The following is a 23,737-nucleotide window of genomic DNA, read 5'->3' as shown; positions in this document are numbered from 1 at the left end:
ATTACAAAACTGACACCTCTTCGTTTTGCACGTGGCACGTGCATAAGGGGTCACCCACATGCATCGGGAATAGTCCAATACTTGGTAGAAGGAATGAAGCTACCCTACAAAATTTACCGCATGTAAATCGGTCAAGTGGTTGCTGAGATATAAGCCTCGCAAAAGCGTGACCACGGCCGGCCGGCCGGCCGGCCGGCCGCTCATACTCAGAAATTTCCGTTAATCTAAGGAAAGACTACGCTCGCTTCGCTCGCTCCGTAATAAAATCGAACATTGATAGAAAAGAGCGTCTCTAAAGGACGTCACCATGATGAAATGGACGTAACTCTATTAGGTATTGGCTGTAAATAATCGGCCTTCCTGAAAAATTGTTTACTTTCAATGTACCTACAATAACACCTTATCATACGAGTAGATAACTTGAATCGTTCTTCATGTTGTCTTTGAACTTATCTATCTTTTCTTTTTCTTTTATCTTTCTTTTATCTTCTTTTCTAACGTCTAATTCAGCCATGCTCCCCACGGACAAATGCATTCTCTCCTGTCTGAAAACACTTCGAGGCTGATAGAGACTGCAACGCCGCAGGCTAACGTGCCCTGCGGCACAGTCTACCTGGCCAGATCGCGTACTGCGGAACAATCTACCCTGCCAGGTCAGCGGGCTACGCGGCTCTGAAAGGGAATGGGAGGAACGAATAGTGCCTAATGCCCATGGAATGCTGACGATGTGATCATCATGTGGATATATTGCACGGTTATTATTTTTTATGTTGAATGTTATAAGCGTTGATAACCTACATGGTATGCTGCTATTGTCTGTGAATAACCTGTTGGTGTGCTACTGACTTATAAATCGCTTTATTATGCCAGTTAATACCCACTTCATTTCTGTATCTCCTCACCTCCAAAAGCACAGTATTGAGGCCACTCCCTGAGGCCGGTGCTCTGTTCTGTTCGTTACAGACGGCTCATCTTCCCGCCATCGAACACAGCCACCGTCACCTTCACATCTGATTGGTCCGTGTCGGGACCGGGCGCCAGCCTCTCCTGGTCGTCGGTAGATGTCAGCAGGTGCACCGGCGAGATCGTGTCGTCTATAGAGGGCACTGTTAGCAGCCCGGGCTACCCGCACCTGCTGCCTACTGATCAGGAGTGCATCACCTTCCTCCTGGCACCAGGTGAGAGGGACGTATTTACCGCATCACTATCCTGAGACGAGCTCTGAGACCTCTCCAGAGGCCACTCATTTGGAGAAGTGCTCGGAGAGAAGTGCGCCCGACCCAAAGTACCCTTGTGGACTCGATGAAGAGCTCGTGTCAGGTGTCGCTCTTCGCTAATTGCTTCGGTCGCGGCTCTGTTTGAACACGTCTGTTCCCGTGACCCGTTCCCTATATCTCTCACTCATCAGAGCGATGGGACCGGGGACTGTGTGCCGTTCCATTTCGCTGATAATTGTTCGCCCAGGTGGCTGCAGCCGTCTCATCTGTGGCCATTGATGTTTGCCCGCGTGTTAGCCGTCAGAGATAGACCACAAATGAGCTCCTACCTGTCCCGTTTGCGGGGGTCTGTGGGTCGATTTCAGTGGTAGTAATATGGACTTCCGACGAGGGTAACGGGTCCTCTAGAAAGGTAGGATGGTTGGATCGTCCTTTCACGGAGGCTCAAATGTGTGCAATTGCGTCAGGCTGAATCAGTTCTATTTTAATTGAAAGTGCTTATGGTACGTACTATATTTAAAGCATATCAAAATTTATTAGCATTAAGCATGTTACAAATTGTCACTATTTTCAACAACATCATATATATTTGTTCGCCCTTGTAACTTCTATGCGCCTTTCGTGTCACTTCCCGTGCACATTTGATTAAGCCATGTCCCTGGACCACATGGAGCGCCGGGTATTTCGTTCGCCCACGCCGGCGCCGGAGTCTGAGCCGCCGCCCGGGTCGGAGCGGCGGTACCTCCGTTAAATGTGGTCCCGTCTGTCGTCTGTCACCCGGCCGACGGCTGTCTGACGGATGGCCGAGAGCGACGAGCCCCGCAACCGCCTCGCGGACCACCCAGATGACTCGTCACCAGGATCTGCCTCAAAGCCGCCTAAATTCCCTCTGGATTCCGCTGCAAGGCAGCGTTCTTAGCGCGGATCACTAAAGGAAGCGGCACGAGGAAACTCGTCCTCTAGATGTCCCTCGAGCGACAGTCCGATAACGTTTCTGACGGACGCCAACCGACCGGCCCATGGCGCATTTGAATAATAATAAATGCCACGAGAGCAACTGTATGCTCGGCTTGGTAGAATGGGTGCTAGTATGAATAAAAATAAGCCACCGGAATTATGCATGCTGCGGGAACGTGTCCCATGTGAGTAACGTTGTGAATGTGTGCATTCATGTGTTAATTTCAAAAACGCGAAGCCTCTAGTTCGGCCGAATTAATACTTCCTGTGACTGCATTCTCTGGCCACAGGGGACACTCATCTAGTGCTGCTGGTGACCTCACTGGACCTCTCCTGCGAGCACGGCCGGTTGGAGGTGGGCTCTGTGCCTCGGCCGGGGGACACTCCGACAGCCCTCCGCCGGCTCTGCGGCCGACGGCGAGCGCAGATTCTGCTGCTGGCGCCCGGTCCTTACGTCCGCCTGCAGCTGAACACAGGCAGCAGTCTGGAGATTGGCACCGGGTACAGCCTGAGCTACCGGGCAGGTCAGTCACTGCTCCCCTGAACTACAGGGCAGGTCAGTTACAGATCCCCTGAGCGAGCGGGGCAGGTAAGTCACAGGTCCCCTTGAGCTAGCGGGTAGGTCAGTTACAGCTGAGCATAGACGGGCAATGGAGCGGAGCGAATGAGCCTTCTTAGAATCGATAAGTTGGTAAGTTGATGTTTGGTGAGTTTGCGGCGTCTAATAGTGTCTGTCTCTGTCATTATTCGTTTCTGTTTGCTACTGTATGTCACTCTATATCACTACGTGCCACTGCCGTCCGGCAGTGTCGGCCGTGGACGAGCTGGTGCCGGTGTCAGTGCCGGCCTCCCCGCGGGCCCGTGCCCTCGAGCCGCCCCTGCTGCTCGGCACCCTGCCCTACCGAGTCGCCCACCGACTGGCCGCCACCGTCGGCCACAACGTGCAGCTCAAGCTGACCTTCATCGGCTCCCTGCAGGACACACCCTGCGCCGATAGCACGGTGAGTGAAAATGGGCCTCGTAACGACGGCGGGACGAGTGAAAATGGTGCGGGCATAGCGAATTAATCAATTACTGTGCACTAGGCCACTAAGATAGTGTCGTGCTGGATGGGCATTAGCTGAAGGCAATGTCACGTACGGGCAAGTTGCTTAAGGACAATACTTAAGCTAATAGCCGTTTTCACGACGGCCATCTGGTACACATTTGGTGCACATCTGGTGCAGATTAGGTGCAGATTTGGTTAAATTAGGTTCAGTGTGTCACTTAGTAGCTATCAGCTAGGGTTGCACTAATTGCTTATAACTATGCCTGCTTTGTCATATTATCAGAGAGTGTCTTCGATTAAAACACTGAAATGAATTCATAAAATAAAGATAGTTGCTGTAAAAGAGATTAGGTGCAGATTTGGTCAAATTAGGTGAACTCGCCGGATAGCCCGTCGTGAAAATGGCTATTATGTATTACACCTCTCTGTTAGGTGCAGATACAGTGTCTTCTTGTCGTATGTATTCTTGCACAATGCACACTTATCGCCTATTCGTCTTACACAGCGTGCACCTCTCGCGCCGCCTGTCCCCTCACGTCTGCCTCGACCTCGGCGCGCTGACCGCCGCCCGGTCGCCGCGCATGCGCCGTCCGCCGCGCAGACCTGAGCCGAGGGGACGCCGGCGGACACGGCGGACACCGCACGCACCGCCCGCCGTGCGGACTCGAGCCGAGGGGGGGGGCGGGGTCATACCCGCCCCCACACACCTCCCCCCAACAAAAAAAGAAACACTTCCAAAATAAAATAAACACATACATGAAATAAACACTACACCGTGTGGCAGGCCGAAACCGGTCCTGTTGCCGCGATACATCACTGTGAAGGCGCCCGCGTCCGTGAACGGGCGATGCGTCTCCAGGTCCGGGCATTGCGTCGGCCGAAGATGCTTGTCGTTTCCCGCAATCCTCAGCCAGCGACAGCGGTTTCAGCGCTCCATTGGCGTCTGGCTAGACGCCGCGGCTAGACGCTGTCGGCACAAATGTATTTGCTGCGCGCCACCAACGGTGGTGAGCGGCAAAGCCTTTCTCTGTCCGCGGGCGCAAAACTGTATAGCGACACCTACCGCTCGGCGTGAGCACTAGGAGCCCCCAGTGCAGTCAGCGCACGCGCACCGTGCCACCAGGACGTAGTTTGTGCCGTGTTGTTTTCGGAGATAGTTTGTTGCGTCTGGTGCGGAACAGCAGTGCGGTGAGCCGCCTACTGGTTCCTGGCGAGTCTTTACTCTTTCTCACGTCGGGAAGGGTACTCAGCACCTATACGTACGGCCCGGCAGCCGTCTCGCTGTTGGCGCTACATTGGTGCGGCGTGTCGGCATCCACACGCCGAGTGGACGACGCAACGCTCTCGGCAGTTAAGTCACGTTTTTTTCTATCTCCCAGTGGCATTGTGCGGCGTTTCGCTCCCGGCCGCGGCGCTGTCCGCGACCGCCGCGGCCCGATCTACTCGTGCGCTCTAACTTGAACTGATAAGCCGCCATGTTTGATCCTTTGTGGCCCGGGTCGCGGCGCATTGTTTTCCGCCGGGACGTGTCCCCTTACCCCTCCCCCTACCCGACGCGGGGCGTGGGGATGGTCGTTCCGATACGTGCCGCCAGGCGGCGGCACCGACGGGACAAAGTGACTCGTGTCGGCGGCGGCCGGTTCGTCGCAGGGCGCTGATGAGACCGCCGGCGCGGCGGGGCGTCATAGGTTCAGAGTAACATTACGCCCAGTCGCTGCTTTTTTTCCGCCTGCTAGGTTCCAGCGCCGGTACCATTTCCAGGTTCTGGGCAGAAGGCGTGCATGTCCCCCAGAACACGTCGCCCGGCGCAAATTATTAGTCACTACTAGATACCTACTCACATGCATGAGCATTATCACTGTCAGCTACATGCTTTTTTTTTGCTAGCCTCTGCCGCTGGCCTATCTACTGGTCTTCAAGGACATACCTAGTTCACTCTGCTGAAATTTGCTAGGGATTTTTTTTTTTGCTCAAAACGTTAAAAAAAACACACATATAGGACACACAAAAAACAAATACACACATTAACACACCTTTTTGTACTGATGATCATCTTTTATATTTTGATTTCGGAAGAACCATATTCCATATATCAAAAAATATAAAGAAATGACGCGGTAGCTATTTCGCGTTAACCGATCATATTGCGTAGTTCATACTTGCGCATGCTGCATTGGCTGCAAGCAGCATGCTGACTTTGCTGACGATGACGTGGCTGCATTCCTTGGCAAGGCGCGCATTCCTCTGTACGGCACTCCTTTCGGAGCGGGAAATGGGATATCTTCGTCTAGAGTGATCGGTGGGCCGTAAAGGCAGCTGATTTGTGCTAGTCTCAGCTCGCTACAAAACTGCTTTCCAGTTCAACACCCCATGCCTAAAGTGAACCATTTCCTTCAAAGGACCTCCACCAAGTTTAACAGCAGTATTTTTTTTAACACGACCGATAGCCTGGTTACCTATCGATGGTGGCTTCGCTGTGGAAAGCTCACGTGACGCGTTACAACTTCAACATTGGCCAGCGCAAACTCTCCGCTCACTCTTGATTTTATGTACATTTTGACCTTCTGTTCACTCCTCCCCCTCGCTCGGCGGCGCATGTGCGCCGCCCGCTCAGCTCACGGCTGTCTCGGCCTGGGCGCCGGGCGCGCCCTGCTGGGTTGTCCAGTCGATCAGCGGGCTGGCCCTGGCGCATGCCTTTTTTCTCTCGCCGGCGGCGTCCGGTCAGTTTTTGGTTGGCTTGGGTCCCCGTACCCCGAGGGGTGGCGCACCGGTCGGCGACTTATAACCCAACTGCATGTTTATCGCTAGCGGCGGCCGGTCGGTCATTGGTTGGCTTGAGGGCCACATGCCCCCCTAGCGGCGCACGTCCGTCCTCTGCTGCCTGCCGCCGCGCAGTCGCCTGGGCGCTGTATCAATATAACGCAGGTGGCGAGTCGGCGTTTTTGTTTTTCCTTTTTTTTGCAGCTACGACAGGACATTGTCGCCAGCGGCTAACGTTTTCATTTGTGAGGGGCCTGGTGCACCCTGTGGGTTTCGATCGTCAATCTTTTGACCCAGCGCGCATGCTCCTTGCCGGCAGTGACCGGTCGGTCAGTCAGTGGTAGGCCTGAGGGCCCGACGCGCCCCGAGGGGTGTCATATCAGTCGCGAGCGTGCATGCTTCTCGCCAGCGGTGATCGGTCGTCTGTGGCAGGCCTGAGGGCCCGACGTGCACTGAGAGGTGTCCCACCAGGTCGCGAGTTGACCCAGCGTGCATGCTTATTGCCGGCGGTGCAGTCGGTCGGCAGTGGCAGGCCTGAGGGCCCGACGCGCCCCGAGGGGTGTTTTATCAGTCGCGAGCGTGCATGCTTCTCGCCAGCGGTGATCGGTCGTCTGTGGCAGGCCTGAGGGCCCGACGTGCACTGAGAGGTGTCCCACCAGGTCGCGAGTTGACCCAGCGTGCATGCTTATTGCCAGCGGTGCAGTCGGTCGGCAGTGGCAGGCCTGAGGGCCCGACGCGCCCCGAGGGGTGTTTTATCAGTCGCGAGCGTGCATGCTTCTCGCCAGCGGTGATCGGTCGTCTGTGGCAGGCCTGAGGGCCCGACGTGCACTGAGAGGTGTCCCATCAGGTCGCGAGTTGACCCAGCGTGCATGCTTATTGCCAGCGGTGCAGTCGGTCGGCAGTGGCAGGCCTGAGGGCCCGACGCGCCCTGTGGGGTGCATCATCGGGCAGCGGGTTGACCCGATGTCGTGCATGTTTTCTCGCGGTGGCGTAATGTCGGTCAGCGGTTGAGTGAGGTTTTACCGGCCCGGACGGAGCTGCTTGGTCTGACGGGCGGACACCGACGTTTTTTTCAGCTAGCGGGCGGACACGCGTGCTTCTCCCGGCGATGCGTCCAGGTGAACTGCACACACCGCGCTACGTCTCATCCGGGGCGCATCCGAGGCTCCTGCCCCTTGTTTTGTTCTCTTCTTCTTCTTCTTCTTTTTCTCATTGCAGAAATGCTCGTGATCGGGGACAGCTTGCGGCCCACCTCTCCCGGCACCGGTCGGCCGACGATCATGTCTCGGCAGTTGGCGTCTGCGGTGGCTTCATCTCCCAGGACAGTTTTCGGTGCTGGGCCATACGGACGGCAGTTGCTCTCAGCTCCCACGTGGTGGTGGTCATAGCGGGCGCCCATGACCTCGCCTCACCCAGCTGCCGGGTCCCTCCGTGGCTGCGAGACGTCACAGAACTGACGCTCGGCCTCCTGGCGGCCGGCGTCGGACAGGTCTGGATTCTGCCCATTCCACAGCGCACCAGTTTCCGGGCCGGCGACGTGACGGCACGGCTCTTCCAGCGCCGGCGATGGGTGGCCTATCGGCTGCGGCGCCACGTATTCCGCCACCCTCCGGTCCAGCTCATCAAATTCGTGCCTCCAATCGACTTTCTCGGGACGGATGGGGTCCATCCATCGGCGGCCGGCTGGCGGGCCCGGGAACCCTCGCCGTCTCCCCCACCGGCTAGGCGTTCTGGGACGCGCTCGCTCCCACCCTGCATCACCACCCCGTGCATAGTTACCGTGAATACACGTCCCACTGACACTTGTATCATGCGATCATATCCTGTATTGCTAAGGTGAACCCCGAGGCGGTCACTGAAATAACTCTCAAGGAGCGTCCCATCGACGACGTGGCGTTTGCTTCGACCGCTACGTCGGGTGACTGTCATGGCCCTGCCGATGTATGGGAGGAACCGGACCTCGGGGTATTGTTCGGCTACCTCTCCCAGGATCCGGTCCACCTCGAACGCCGGCGTGTCTTCCCAGAACACACCGTCGTCCATCCACAACCGGATGGTTGGGCCCGCCAGTGTTACCCTCCCCTCCTTCGTCAGGTGCTGGAGCACCTTGACCACGACCCTCTTGTTGAGTCCCCTGGGTCGTGTTCCTGGTCGCCCGTATACTTCGTTCCCGCCCATCCAGATAAATGTTGTCCCAAGAGTGGCCCCTCGTTTTTCGGTTTCTACCTTCCACTCCCTTAAGTGTTCCCTTAGGTTTCTGTCCTCCCTCTCCCACGTGTTACCTCCCTCCGCTAGGTTGAGGACGCTGTCCTGGGAGGCCACAGACGGGCTAAAGTACTTAGCGATGGAGTCGCCTAGGATCAGGTGGCAGCGACTCACCGGTGCCCGGGCTGGTTGGTCGGCGTCTCCCATGGGCTGGTCGGCGTCTCCCGCGGGCTGGTCAGCGTCCCCCGTGGGCTGGTCGGTGTCTCCCTCGAGCTGGTCGGCATCTCCCGTTGGTGTCGGTGTCGTAGATGATCCTGTGGTCAACGTCTCCAGCTGGAACAGATCCTCCAGATCTCCGTCGGCGGCCAGCTGCTGCGCCTCCCGCAGGAGAAGATCAACCGGATCCTGTTCGTCGAAAGTGTCACCCGCCGCTGCACCGGTCGGGTTGCCCGTGATGGTGATGCTGAGCTCCGGTCGTGCTTCTGGTTCTGGGCCCAGACGGCGCTCCAATTCCTCCACTCTTAGAGTTAGTGCCATGCAGCCGCTGCATGATCGCGAGGACACCGTTGAGAGTTCCGATAATTTCTCCTCCAGGTCTCTCAGACGTTTCTCCATACCTGCAACTGGGAAAAATGTCATTCCTAATCTACTGTTCTCGCCTTGTAACTTGCCGTTCTCTCACCACGTCATGATACATTGCGGTGTGAGTTAAGAGTTGCATATCCTTTCACGCATTGTTGAACTGTACAGGTTGGTTCGATCTACCTAAGGTTAAGTTAGAATCGCCGCTCCACTTCGGAGATCACGTCATCATGTCCAGCTGTGGAGTCCAACAGGGTGATCCACTGGGTCCAGCCTTCTTCGCTCTGGTGGTGGATGGCTGCGCGCGATCCCTGAAGTCTCCATTGAACCTTTGGTACTTGGATGATGCCACAATTGCAGGACCATTGGAAACAGTGGAGGAAGACCTTAGAACTCTATGTACCGAACTTCCAAAGCTCGGCCTAGAACTAAACAAATCAAAGTGCGAGCTAACCACCATCGGTGGCACTCCAGCCGAAGGCCAGAGCGTCATCAGCACCATCTCGTCAGTCCTCGCCGGCATCAAAACCACCCCTCCTGAACAGCTCACACTGCTCGGCTCACCGCTACACGAGGCTGGGCTTGGCGACTCTGTCAGATCAGCCCACACGACTATCAAACTGCTGTGCAGTCGACTCCGCCTCCTCGATCGGCACACAGCTCTGTTCTTCTTATCGAAGTACGTAGCTGCCCCGCGAGTGCAATATCTCCTACGTTCATCGCCAGCCTATCGGGAGCCTGCAGAGCTATCCCGAATCGACAGCACAGTTCGTCTCACGCTCCAGGAAGTTGGTAACGTGGCACTGACAGACGAGGCCTGGGAGCAGGCTGCACTGCCCCAGAGGCATGGCGGGCTCGGCGTGCGCTCCGTGCACGCTCTCGCTCTGCCCTGCTACTTGTCGTCTCTCACCGCTGCAGCACCGCTGGTCTTATCTATCTGCCCTTCAACCTTCACGGGCCCTGAGCCAGCGGCACTGCAACCAGCCACGGAGCAGTTCATGGCTGCAACTGGCATCGAGACTGTTCCAGAACGCCCGGCGGCCAGCCTCCAAAAGACCTGGGACGACATCGCGTCAACTGTCACCGCTAACCGCCTGATCGCCGGAGCCAATCAGATACATCGCGCTCGTCTCGGTGCTGCTTGTATGCCGCATACTGCAGCCTGGCTGCAAGCACCTCCAATCCCCAGCCTGGGACTGTACATTGATGACGAGACCATTCGTATAGCGGTAGCCCTCCGACTAGGCCTGCCCATCTGTGAGCCCCACCAATGCAAGCTATGTGGATGCCCTGTGGACAGGCTGGGACACCACGGCCTATCATGTAAGAAGAGCGCCGGTCGCTTCCCACGGCACGCAGCCCTAAATGACGTCATTAAACGAGCACTGGCAAGCGCTGGCGTACCATCGGTCTTAGAACCTGTGGGGCTAGACAGAGGAGATGGAAGGCGCCCCGACGGACTGACAACGTTCCCCTTCAGTGCCGGTCGAAGCCTCACATGGGACGCCACATGCGTTGACACGTTTGCTGAGTCACACGTGGTGAAGTGTGCAGTGGATCCCGGCGCAGCTGCAGCCGCCGCCGAGAACCTGAAGCGCATGCGCTACGCCAGTCTTGCAGACCGCTACATCTTCACTCCAGTAGCAGTGGAGACCACCGGCGTAGTCGGAGAAGCAGGGTCAAAGCTGCTCCGGGATATCGGCGGTCGGATTTCTGCGGCGACTAAGGACCCCAGAGAAGTGTCCTGGCTTCTACAAAGAGTCTCGATAGCAATCATCCGGGGAAACTCCGCCGCTATCCTCGCCACAGCCCCTCCTGAAGCTGGTCCCCATCACGTTGGGTGTGTCGCAGGACGCGCGTCTGGCCCGGCAGAAGAGTCGGACTCAGCCGTAGACGCAGAAGTAGCTCCACCAGCTTCTTCATCAAAATCCAGCGTATTTGGCCAGCTCATCGAGAATGGGAGAAAGCTAGCCCCAAGCGACTTCGAGGTTCCATGGGGCGAAATATTTGGTGCAAAACCAAAGCACTAACGGCATATGAGTGGTAGTGTCTAGTGTGTCATCGAAATGTACCCTGTGGTAATGTGAAATACATTTCCCGTTCTTTAGGCTTGATACGGCTGGACAGGTTTGACCTTCCTGCCGTAACGTGTGATGTAGCATGGCTCCCTTTCTTCATTCTGATCTTCCTTGGGGGAGTTGGAGTTCAGTGTCTCCGGACGGGTTGGTATCTCTCTGGGTTCTGCTTCATCTGCGACAGCGGTGTCCTTCTCCGAGTGTGACACATACGGTTGCTGTTCAAGGTGGTGTTCTCTCACTGGTTTGAGGTGGTTGTGATGCACCTTCACTCGCTTCCCTCCTGGCATCTCGATCTGGTACACTACACCATTCTCGTCTGGCCCGTCTAGTCGTATAATCGTGCCAGGACCTTTGAAGTATAGTCCTAGCTTTCGTTTGCCGCCAGCATGTGCAGTATGGTCTGTCACCCAGACCTTCTGACCCGCGCAATACTTGGTCTCCCGACAGTCTCCTTGCTGTTGCCTGACCATTTCTTGTGCTGCTTTGTCCATGTTCTCCTTGACTTTGCCAAACGCCACTTTCAGCTTCCTCAGGATGTTCTCCACGTGGCTGTTGATTTCCACGGCGTTTTGCTTTGTCTGGAAGAGTTCGTCCACTGGTAGGCGAGCCTCTCGGCCATGAACGAGGAAAAAGGGTGAATACCCTGTGACTGAATGCTTCGAGGTATTGTATGCAAATGCCAGTGAAGTGACGTGTTCATCCCAATCCGACCCACAGGGTTTGATGTACTTCGCCACCATGTCTTTTAGAGTCCTGTTAAATCGTTCCACCATGCCATCGCTCTGAGGACGGTATGGTGACGTTCGTGTTTTTTCGATGCCAAGTCGTGTGCAGAGCTCCTGAAATACTGAAGATTCGAACTGGCGTCCTTGGTCGGAGTGCAGTCGTTCTGGCACTCCTTGCCGTAGTACTACATCCATCAAATGTTCTGAGACTGTTTGAGCGGTTTGGTCCTTCATGGAGTAAATATGTACGTATTTGGAGAAGTAGTCCATCACCACGAGGGCGTATCTGTTGCCTTTGGATGATATCGGCATCTCTGTAATATCCAGAGCCATCCTTTCGAATGGTCTGGAACTTGGCTCTGTACGTAGCGCTGCCTGTCTCGCCGGGGTTGGTTGGCTTCGCCGTTGGCACTGTGTACACGTCTCGCAGTGTTCCCGCACGTCTTTCTCCACCGTCGGCCAAAAGAATCTCTCCAGGATTCTTTCCTTCGTCCTGACTGTCCCTAGGTGCCCCGCCGTGCGGTCGTTGTGGAGCATCTTAAGTACCGTAGAGCGATACACTCGCGGTAACAGGATGACGAGGTTGTTACCCTGCTCTCGTTCCCGTCGGATCTTCAAAATACCTTCTTCGATCTCAACCTGGTCGAAAAACCGAGCCAGCTGGCGAAGATCGCGATGACACTTCTTCAGCTTCTTCTTCTGGGGGAGCTTACCCTTGATGACCCACTCCTTCAATGTGCCCAGGATGGGGTCGAGGTCCTGTTCCATCTTCAGGTTGCTGAGCCCAGGGTCTCTGATAGCTGTTTCGCTGTCATTTTTCATCACGTGGATCTCTGCTGTCTCCTGCGTCTCCTCCTTGGTGCGTCGTGACATAGCGTCCGCATTGCTGTTGTCTGAACCTTTTCGGTATGTCACCGAAAAATCGTACGTGCTCAGCTCCACAGCCCATCTGCCTCTCCTACCTGTTGCGTCTTTGTCTACTGCGATCGACTGTGGTACGTTCAGCAGGGGTTTGTGATCGCTGAACACTTCGAACGGGGCCCCTGCGAGATATTGACGGAAATGACGCACAGCCCAAACAATGGCCCACAGCTCCTTGTCGTAGGTCGGCCAGCGCCGCTCGGTCTTGCTGAGGACCTTGCTGGCGTAGGCAACGACCTTTTCATCGCCGTCGACTGTCTCGGTAAGGACTGCTCCAATTGCGGAGTTGGATGCGTCTGTGGCTAATTTAAAAATACCCTTGAATGTAGGCAGCGTCAGAATAGGTGGTGATACGAGTTTTTCTTTGAGGTTCTCAAAACTCTCGATCAGTTCGTCGGACCAGTCGATCTTGCCCTTCTTCTCGGCCTCTTCCCTGACTGGTCTCGCCAGGTCTGAGTAGCCTGGTACAAACCTCGAGTAGTACCCCGTGAGACCCAGAAAGCTCTTCAGGTCCTCCGCCTTCTCTGGTCTCGGCCAGTCCCTCACTTTTGCGATATTCGCAGGGTCCGGCTGCACACCTGCTTTGCTGACTCTGTGGCCAAGGAAGACCACCTCATCTCTCGCCAAACAGCATTTCCTGGGTTTCAGCTTCATGCCGGCGTCTCTGATCCGCTGAAACACTTCCTCCAGGTTCTTCAGGTGTGCTTGCTCGGTCTCGCCGAAGACGATGACGTCGTCTATGTAAACCAGACAGTTCCTTGAGTCCATCCCTGCCAGAACAAGTTCCATGAGTCGCTGAAAGGTCGCTCCAGCGTTTTTCAGCCCGAACGGCATCGCCCGGAACTGATGAAGTCCTTTTCCAGTCGTGAAGGCCGTCTTCTCCTTGTCTTCATCGGCCAAGTCTACTTGCCAGTATCCAGAGGCCATATCTAAGGTGGAGAATAATTTGGCACCTGCTAGACTATCCAGCGCATCATCTACTCGTGGAAGAGGATGTGGAAGGCTTTGTGTCACGTTATTCACAGACCTCAGGTCAACACAGAACCTGAAGCTGCCGTCTTTCTTCTTCGCAAGGACTATGGGGGAGCACCATGGACTGGAGCTCTCCTCAATTATCCCATCTCTCAACATCTTGTTCTTTTGCTCTTCAACTTCATCCCTCATCCTCAGTGGAATCCTTCGGGGTCGCTGTCTCACTGGCGCTGCGTCTCCTGTGTTGATGTGATGTTTCAGTATCTTCGTCTTCCCAATGTCTTCATCATTCTTGCTGAATATGTCGCTGTATTCAGTCACGAGTCTTTTCAAGATCCGCTTGCCGGTTTCTGACACAGCGGCCTCGTCGATGTGAAGTTCATGGATCACCTTTTCCACGTCCTTGCTGGGTGAGTGATCCTTGGTGTCGTTTTTGTCGAACAACTCGTACATGCCGCTCCCGTCCTCTTGAATGGTATGGAACGTTCCCACTTCTGTGTTAGGTGGGATAGTAACCGCAGCACCATGGATGTTTGTTATTTGTATGGGAATAGTGGTGTCGTCTCCAACTGTGGCCACCGTCCTTGGGACGCACCAATCCTGGCTCCCTTCAGTCAGGCGGGGCTCAAGAATCCCCTGCCACGGGTTCTTCTCTTCTCTCCCGGTGACCCCTTCCGTTGTCCGTATGCTGACGTTCACTGTAGTTCTTGACCTGGGTGGTATGGTCACGGCTGCACACGTCATGGCCTTAGCTCGTCTTGGCCTGAGTTCTTCATAGGTTGGTAACGGTATTTCGTGACACCCGATCCTGAATACGCCGGCCTCGTCATCGATCGTAGTTCTGTGACGACAACAGAAATCTCTGCCCAGAATTAACTGGTAAACGAGCCCGGGGATGACGGCCATCGTCTGAATGAATTGGGAATTCCGTATTTGGAAGGACACCTCAGCTCTTCCCGTGACTTCAATTGTACCTCCTCCCGCTTCAGTGACGCGCCCAAATGACCCAAACTGCATAGTTTCCTTCGGGATGGCTTTTCGTGCAAACTCTTGATTGATCATTGACACATCTGCTCCGGAGTCTATCAGCGCCCACGTGCTGAGGTTCTCGGCCTCAACTCTTACGACAGCCGCTCGTTTCAGGGGCTCCTCTTTTCTGTCCTTCGCCTTGTCGACTGGCTCCTGCCCCACGGCGCCAGCCGTCACTCGTTTCCCGCGTTCTGGGATCCCCTTCGCGCTGCTCCCGTTCGATTCTGATCTGCATCATTAAATGTCCATTGGTTCTGCTCGAGGTCTCTCGCGCTAGCTGAAATGCGCCAGCACTCAGCCATCCAATGACCAGGCCTCCCACAGCCGAGGCATTTAGCGTTCGGCTCATTTCGAACCGCGCGCTGACGACCAGCGCCGCCGGCTGAAGAAGGCGTCCTCCAGCAGTCCGCTAGCCAGTGACCCCTTCTTCCACACCTGATACATTGTGACTGGTTGCCGCCGCGACCGACCGGCACCGTCTTTGGCGTATTTTGTTGCTGCTGCGGTGGTTTTAGTTGTGGACAGTCGCGTTTGAAATGGGATACTTCACCGCATTGAAAGCACCCTCGGTTCTGACTGCTTTGATGTGCTCCTGTCGCCGTCTCCTGGAGCTGCTTTTTCAGTCCGATTACCTCCCGCTTGAGTTCGTCGATGATACTGAGTATGTCCGTACCGCTGCCCTTCGGGGGTTCCGTCTCTGCCCTCACCGGAGCAGCAGTCGGATTGGTGGCTACCGCTGCCACATGCCCCTGTGTCGCCCGCATGGAAGCTAGGACAGCCTCCTTTTCCTGGTAGATGTTTGCCGCCATGACAGCCACATCCAGCGACACTATGTCATTTCTAGCGTTCAGCCTTTCCTGCAGGGTTAAATCTGACAGACCGCACATGAAATGTTCAAGGGCGGCAGCTTGGAGCTGTTTTTCTGTTGCCTCCGGGTTAGCGCAGCGTGTCAGTTTTAAGATTCTTTCCCCGAAGTGTTCGGCACTCTCTCCCGGCCCCTGTTGCACACGTCGCAGTTCTGCGTGAGCATGACGTGGGCCTGTAGTTTTTGCGAATTTTTCTTGCAGTGCTGTCTTGACCTTCGTATAATCCTTGCAGACTTTTGCTCCTAATTTAGTGCAAACATCTAACGCAGCTCCATCTAGAACGTCTCGTAAAATACCAGCTAGGTTGTCTTTCTCTTCATCGCCGAACCTTGTCTCGAAACGAGTGACCCAGCTCTCCCAGTCCTCTCCCTCACGACCCGTGAATTTGGGTGTTCCTGCTATCCTCATGGACAGCCGTGATTCAGACATGCTGCTATCCAATGTACCTTAACGAAGAGAAAAAAATATACCAGGTCTCTTATAATTATGAAGCCGGTATCGAACGTCGTAATTATTCAAGTTTCCTCGCGGGCCTAACGAAAAATTTATTCTAAATTAAATATGTATCAGGGGACGGTATCGTTCTCCCTTTCGCTCAGAATGTCGAATATTATCGAGCGCCTAATGGTGCCGAAATCGGTCACTATTACTCGCTCTCAATTATAATCATACCTAACCATCGATACCCATTCAATCTAATGTCTGGACAGACATTATTCCAACCAAACGGTAAGCACAATAATATCAAGACACTGTCTCACCTGTTGTAGATGTGGTCCTATCGACCGCGCCAAATGTTAGGTGCAGATACAGTGTCTTCTTGTCGTATGTATTCTTGCACAATGCACACTTATCGCCTATTCGTCTTACACAGCGTGCACCTCTCGCGCCGCCTGTCCCCTCACGTCTGCCTCGACCTCGGCGCGCTGACCGCCGCCCGGTCGCCGCGCATGCGCCGTCCGCCGCGCAGACCTGAGCCGAGGGGACGCCGGCGGACACGGCGGACACCGCACGCACCGCCCGCCGTGCGGACTCGAGCCGAGGGGGGGGGGCGGGGTCATACCCGCCCCCACATCTCCAAAAAGTTACACGATTTAATTTCGTACCTACTCACGACTTAATTGAACCTTTTATTGGTACTAGCGTATGTCACATGCAAGTCACTTTTGTAAGCAAAAATGTGATTATTACTTATGTCGCAAAGATAGTTTATCCGTTGAACTCAAACAGAAGGATGTCATTTGAAGATGTTATTTGAAGAGAAGGATGCCTTAAATAGCAAAATTCGAAGGACAGTTCATTTCCCGAACAGTAGCATCCATCCAAGACAAAATCACGCATCGCACCAGTCTTAGGCGCCTCACTCCAGCTCCAAACTGCGTGTGGGAGTGGGGGAGCCGAAGCTTGTTGACCAGTTTAGGTCAGCAGCTCTCGAGAACGGTCCGACGGTGAACCGCTATCGAGGTGACTTCAGTACGGATAATCCACTGGCCGAAAAGCCCTGCACCGTTAGCACGGGCACATCCGACCACCAGACAAACACTACTAGTATCAATGCATGAATTGCTTTGTTGTAAGCCTCGGAAGCGATCTTAATCAATACAATCCTTTATTCACGCTCATCAGTGTTGTAGTGGCCGACGGCCGCTCTCCGCCCGGTTACGGCCGAGCCATGTGGTGGCCACGTGCGTCCGGTGGTCCCGCTCGAGGCGAGGCCCGGCTCGGGTCACGTGAGGGCCCGCTGTCGTGATTGGCCGCCGCCGGCGTGTGCCGCGAGGGAGGAACGAGGTGACCTGGGGCCGGTGCTCGCTGCGCCGACCCACTCTCTGTCTGTGACTCGTGCGGTGAGGACGGTAAGAACAAATACAGCGTCCTACTAAGTGCATCTTTGTGTGGCGGGCGGTGACATAAGTGGCGGAAGACGGTGCAAGCAGTGCTAATCGTGGCTGCTCCTGATACCTGTCTTTATGTCCCGGGGCCCACTACTTTCTCTCTCCTTTTCTCATTGAGGGTGTGGAGGGAGGCGGCTGCGGTGTCTCGCCATCGAGTCATCGAAGCTGACCGCGAGTGACGTGTCTCGCCATCGGGATACAACACTCGTGGCCTCCTCGTTCCTGGGGCGGCCAGTCGGTTTCGGTCAATCTCGCCATCGAGATCCCGGAGCATCTCAGATCCGTCTGACCACAGCAGCCTCGCCATCGAGGGGCTGTGGTCACTCGGCGGCTACCGCATTCCTTCCCATCCTCTACCAAAATCCACTTTCTCCTCACCCTGCACCACAGCCAGTCAGCCAAATCAAGTGTCGCTGTACGCAACTACAGACCAGAGGACGGCGTGGCGACATTTTCTGGTCCTCCACGGGCCGGATCTCAACCGGAGATCCCATCGCAACTGCTGAATGGATGCAGAATACAGTTGTGAAACTCAAGCAGTCGATCCTACAATGGCTGAGGCTCAGCGTGCCGCCAAGGATCAGGAGCTTGCTGACCTGCGCCGACTGCGTGGATGCAAGAGGGCTGCTACGACAAGGGCCAGCAAAGCAGTAGAAGTAGAGATAACAAGACATGCTAATCGTGACCGCATCCATCAGGTCAGCGCAAGACTAGAAGAAGCATTTGCCGATTTGCGAAAGACTCATCAGACATATGAAAGCAAGCTGGGAGACGAAGAGATTGAAGAAGCTCAAGCATATGCCGATCATTTCGAAGAAGAAGAGCTAGCCATCCAGGGCAAGATTCAACAATATCTCCAAGAGCTGGACGAAGTTCGTTCATCAGCTACCACTTCCCGCCGTGGGCCGAGTCACGCCAAGTCACATACGTCAGCAGGGACGGCCGCTTCAGTCCGATCAAGAGTGGTCGCCGTAGAATTGGAGGATGCGGATCGCAAGCTACAAGACGTCAGGGCCCAGGTAGAAGAAAGTCGCCGTAACATGATGGAGAGGCAAAGGGCGGAGAAACGCCAACGTGAAGCTCAGCTCGAAATGGAGAATCTCCGACAACGAGAAGAGTGGGAGCTTCAAGAGCGCGACAGTGCACTTCAGCTGAAGATAGCTGAAGAGACTCGAAATCGAGCAGCAAGAAAGGTCCGTCTCTATCGCGCTGCTGAAGATGACCTGAATTGGGATCGTCGTCATGACTTTGACGAAGCTGTCGCTGGGATGGGAGAAGAAGCAAAGCCAACACGTGAAGGTGTCTGTGAGGGCACTGCGACATCCATGGGTAACTGCGGCATGCACTGTCAGCGTGATCAACAGAGGGACGAGCGGCAGGAAGGTCACACCGCTGCCACACACCATTTGGCAAACGAAGACTGCGCTGTGAACGACGCCGTGCAGCCGACGACAGCCGATCAAGCTGCGACTGGGGCACCACTTGGGGCCTCAGCTGGAAGTGCAACCACAACCCTAGATCCCAGTACCTGGATGATTCCAGATGTTTCTCAAGAGCAAGCACGCTCGAGTCAGTCAACAGCGTTCTCCAAGAGTGTACCGAGCCTCAGCCTCCACACCTATCGAGGGGATCCCGCTGACTGGCCTCGATGGATCAGCCTCTTTAAAGTGCTGGTCCACAATCAGACATCGCTGACGAATGCAGAGCGGATGACTCATCTGCAGCAAGCAGTTGAGGGCCCTGCCCACCAAGCCATTGAAGGGCTTTTGTTTGATGGATCGCTGTACGAGCAAGCACTGAAGACGCTATATGAACGTTTCGGTCGGAAAGACGAAATCAGCCAGGCAAGTCTCAATCAGATGTTTTCTACCCCAGCACCAAGTGTGAATAGCTTGGCGTCAATGGAGAGGTTCAGCTCCGCCATCAGCAACACGGTTATGACTATGCGAGCCCTGGGCTACTATCATGATCTGGGGGCAAGCGACACCCTCCGCAGAGTGATTGCCAAGCTCCCTGACGAGCTGACTTATCAGTGGGGCCAAGAAGTCTACAGGATGCGACCAAACCAGCCCAATCTGGAGATGTTTAGCGAGTGGCTGAAGATCCAGGTGAACGTGTTGAGCTACACCACTCGCCCGAGCCGTGACCCCGAAAAGAGGAAGACTGTGGTGACTCCGAAAGAGACCATGACGAGGCGGACGACATTGGCCACTTCCGCATCCTCACCGCGTGAGGAAAGCCATAGGCTCAGGCCTTGCGTCGTCTGCGAAGGGGAGCACAAACTGGAAAACTGTCCTGATTTTCAAGCCCAGGCGCTGGAGGAAAAGTTCGTGACTGTGAGACGGGAGCGACTGTGCTGGGCCTGTCTCAGGAAGGAGCACTTCGTCAGATCGTGTAGATCTGCCAAGCGCTGTGGCACAGATGGATGCAGGGCGACACATCACAAGCTTCTACATACGCCCAGAGGTGATTCAGGGGGCGGGGAGAGCAGCGGCAGAACAGAGAATCGCCTGAACAGAGAAGATCCGATCGTTGGTGCAGCCATGACGGAAGCCACAGACACGCTTCTACAACTGGTTCCTGTCAGAGTCCACGGCCCGAACGGTGACAAGGATGTTGTCGCTCTTCTGGATCCGGGGGCGCAAACGTCACTCTGCTGTGAGAAGGTGCTGCAAGAAATCGGTGTGAAGGGGGAGCGTGAAGAGCTCAGACTTCAGAACGTCGAAGGAAGCGGACAGAGACAGTCATCCATCCGTGTTCCGTTGACAGTCAGCCCTATTTCTGCCGATGCCAAAGAGGGCCACATCGTAATCCCGGAAGTTTGGTCTGTGCCAGGATTGAATGTTACTCCACCCAGCATCAGCCGACGACAGACCTCCAGCTGGAAGCATCTGCAGGGTCTCGACTTTCCTCAGTACAGTGGTGCACGTGTCGAGCTGCTGCTCGGGGCCAACATACTGGAAGCTGTCCTGCAACGGGAGATCAGAGTGGGAGGTACCGGCCAACCGGTCGCAGTGAGGACAGATTTCGGTTGGACCCTGACTGGATCTGTGTCGGCACTGGTACCCCGTAGTACGCGGCACGTCATGTTTGTACGCAAACAGTCAACAGATGAAGAGAACCTGAGTGAGCTGGTTCAGGAGTGGTGGACCACTGAAGCCTTTGGCACAAAGATCAACGTCAAGGACGCAAGATCTCAAGAAGATCTCCGTGCATTGGCTCTTCTGGATCAAGAGACCAAAAAGGTCGGCGAGAGATACGAGACCTGCTTGCTGTGGAGTGAGGAAAATCCGACGTTCCCCGACAACTCAAGGCAGGCATACTACCGGCTAACATCAACAGAAAGGAAACTGGAAAAGCATCCAGAACTTGCGGAGAAGTACAAGAACATAATTGATGGGTACGTCAATGATGGACATGCAAGGAAGTTATCACGAGAAGAGATGATGGAACCCAAGGAGAAGCGCTGGTTCCTGCCACATCATGCAGTCCTCAATTCCAATAAACCGGGGAAGGTGAGAGTCGTATTCGACGCTGCGGCACTGTACCAGGGAGCGTCCCTGAACCAGAAGCTAATCACAGGCCCAGACCTACTCCAGAACCTTCCCGGGGTACTGCTGCGATTCAGAGAGGGACTAATTGCAGTCACAGCCGACATCAAGCAAATGTTTCACCAAGTCCGGATACGGGAAGCTGACCAGCCCGCGTCCAGCTTCCTCTGGAGAGACATGGAGCGACAACGTGAACCTGATGTCTACCAAATGCAGGTGGTAATCTTCGGAGCGAAGTCATCGCCGACCATCGCAAACTACGTGCTGCGAAGAGCCCTTCAAGATCACGGAGCCTCAGTCAGTGCGGAAGGCCCAGTGAGCCCTGATGAGATGATCCAGAGCTTCTACATGGATGACTGCCTGTTTTCAAGCATGACAGAAGCAGCTGCTCATGATCTGCAAGCAGAGGTGATGAAAGCTCTGAGGAACGGCGGCTTTCATCTCACGAAGTGGCGCAGCAACTCACCTACAGTTCTTCGGAGTCTCCCAGAGGCTGAAAGGGCAAATCCCTCGACGAGTCTGTGCTTGAAAGGCTCAAAACTGAGTGAAAAGGCTCTTGGGGTCGTTTGGAATGAGGAAGAAGACTCTCTTGGCTTCAGACTACGAGATGAAGAAGCCAATGCAACCAAACGAGGAGTCCTCTGCAAGGTTTCAGCGATTTTCGACCCACTTGGAATCGTCGCTCCGTTCACGGTGCGAGCGAAGGTGATGATGCAGCGGCTGTGGTGCCTTCACTTGGGATGGGACGACCCGCTGCCACAGCTTGAGCTCAGCACCTGGACAGAATGGTTGAAAGAGTCAGAGAAGCTGACTGAGGTGACAGTCCAACGGTGCGTGACGCCAGGAGGCCTCGAGACAGTACGGCGTGAGCTCCATGTCTTTTGTGACGCCTCCGAAGAGGCGTTCGGCGCCGTGGCATACCTGAGGACCACGACGAGGGACGGATGTCACCACTGTCGCTTCCTGATGGGGAAGAGCCGAGTCGCTCCGGTAAAACCTCTATCCATCGTCCGACTGGAGCTCCAGGCGGCGGTTTTGGGAGCGCGGCTGACGGACGCTGTCGTCGGGGAGCTATCCCAACGACCTGACGGCATCGTCTGCTGGACAGACAGTAAGGTTGTGCAACAGTACATCGACAACGAAGCTCGCCGATTCAAGACCTTCGTCGCCAACAGGCTGGCCGAAATCCACGAGCTGACGCGTGACGCAAGCTGGCGTCACGTGCCTGGTAGGCTCAATCCGGCGGACGATGCTTCCAGAGGACTTCATGTCTCTGCGCTCGCGCACAACTGCCGTTGGATCGCTGGTCCAGACTTCTTGCGTGAGGACGTCGACCAGTGGCCACCAGTGGAGAAGCTGGCACCACTGGCAGACAACGAAGAAGAACAAAAACAGGCGACGTCAGTGAATGTCATCGCCGCATCAACGCGACCAGAAGAACCGGACCCAGCGAAGTATTCATCGTGGATCAAGTACAAGCGAGTTGTCGGCTGGATCAAGCGTTTTGTGCACAACCTGAAGGCGCTCTTGCCCGGCCAACAACCTCCATTATCAGGTCCACTATCACGCTCTGAGATGGTTGAGGCCGAAGTCTGGATCATCAGACAAGAGCAGCTCACGACGTACGGGGAAGAACTCCGATGTCTGGAACAGCGACGGCCGATCCAGACTTCCAGTCCTCTGCTTTCGCTGACACCGATCTGTGACAGCAATGGCCTGGTCCGTGTTGGAGGACGCATCGGGAAAGCATCTATTCCCGAGGAGTCCCGACATCCGATCATCCTGCCGAGGAAAAGCGAGCTCGCCAGGCTCATCATCATGCAAGAGCATGTCCGTCATGGTCATGCGGGGACAGAACATACGCTGAATGAAGTACGGCAGAAGTTCTGGATTCCCCAAGGACGCGCAGAGGTGAAGAAGCAGCTCCGCAGTTGCCTCTATTGTCATCGACGCAGAGCTGCTCCGGCGCCACCAAGGATGGCTGACCTTCCCGCTCAGAGACTCGAAGCCGATCATCCGTTCAAGAACGTGGGTGTGGACTACCTTGGACCACTGCGAGTGAAGCGGTTCCGAAGAACTGAGAAGCGATACGGACTGCTGATAACGTGCTTGGCGACCCGTGCTGTTCATCTGGAGGTGACACATTCGCTGGAAGTGGACAGCTGCATCATGGCCCTCAGACGCTTCTTCTCTCGCAGATCCCAGCCAGCAGTTATCTTCTCGGACCGCGGTACCAGCTTTATCGGCAGCAACCGTGAACTACGCGAAGAGCTGAAGGTGCTGCTAGCGCAGATGCCTGAGCGCCTGAGCGCCTTGGAGATTGACTGGAGGTTCAATCCACCAACGGCCAGCCACATGGGTGGTGTTTGGGAAAGGATGGTGAAGTCGGTCAAGACGTGCCTGCAGGCAGTCGTCGGATCTCAGCTGCTGACCGATGAAGTTCTCCTGACTGTGTTCGCGGAGGTCGAACACATGATAAACAGCCGCCCACTTACCTATGTGAGCTCTGATCCATCTGATCCCGAAGCATTGACTCCTAACCACTTCCTGCTTGGTCGTGCTTCCCCACACCTGGCACCAGTCCTGACAAGAGGAAACGATATGTGCAGCCGTCGGAGGTGGAGACAGTCGCAAGCTGTGGCTGAACACGTTTGGAAAAGGTGGACTCGAGAATACATACCGACTTTGACACAGCGGAGCAAGTGGCGCCAGGAAAGAAGAAGCCTTCAAGTATGGGGACCTGGTCCTCATGGCTGAGTCCGATCTGCCCAGAGGAGCATGGCCTCTGGCCAGGATCGTTCAGGTCTTCCCGGGCAAGGACGGAAGAGTCCGGTCAGCTGCGCTACGGACCTCCTGCGGAAAGACGTACACCAGACCAGCAGCAAAGATCTGCTTCCTGGAGGAAGAGTGCCGTTGATCGCGGGAGCTGGGCTG

General features: G+C 55.3%; 1 protein-coding gene across 1 annotated transcript in view; it reads left to right on the top strand.

Moving 5' to 3' along the window:
* Positions 1 to 23,737, top strand: part of LOC122381843 — a 91,901-nt gene that overhangs the window by 42,405 nt on the left and 25,759 nt on the right. The window contains exons 12-14 of the mRNA XM_043366545.1: positions 964 to 1,178; positions 2,465 to 2,698; positions 2,982 to 3,175. Of these exons, the coding sequence (XP_043222480.1) occupies positions 964 to 1,178; positions 2,465 to 2,698; positions 2,982 to 3,175 (643 nt within the window). The remainder of the gene's footprint in view (positions 1 to 963; positions 1,179 to 2,464; positions 2,699 to 2,981; positions 3,176 to 23,737) is intronic.

Source organism: Amphibalanus amphitrite, unplaced genomic scaffold, assembly GCF_019059575.1.
Source record: "Amphibalanus amphitrite isolate SeventyFive unplaced genomic scaffold, NRLGWU_Aamphi_draft 000128F_arrow, whole genome shotgun sequence".
Lineage (NCBI taxonomy): Eukaryota > Metazoa > Arthropoda > Thecostraca > Balanomorpha > Balanidae > Amphibalanus > Amphibalanus amphitrite.
Note: the sequence above shows the minus strand (reverse complement) of the source record. Positions and strands in the feature narration are given on the sequence as shown.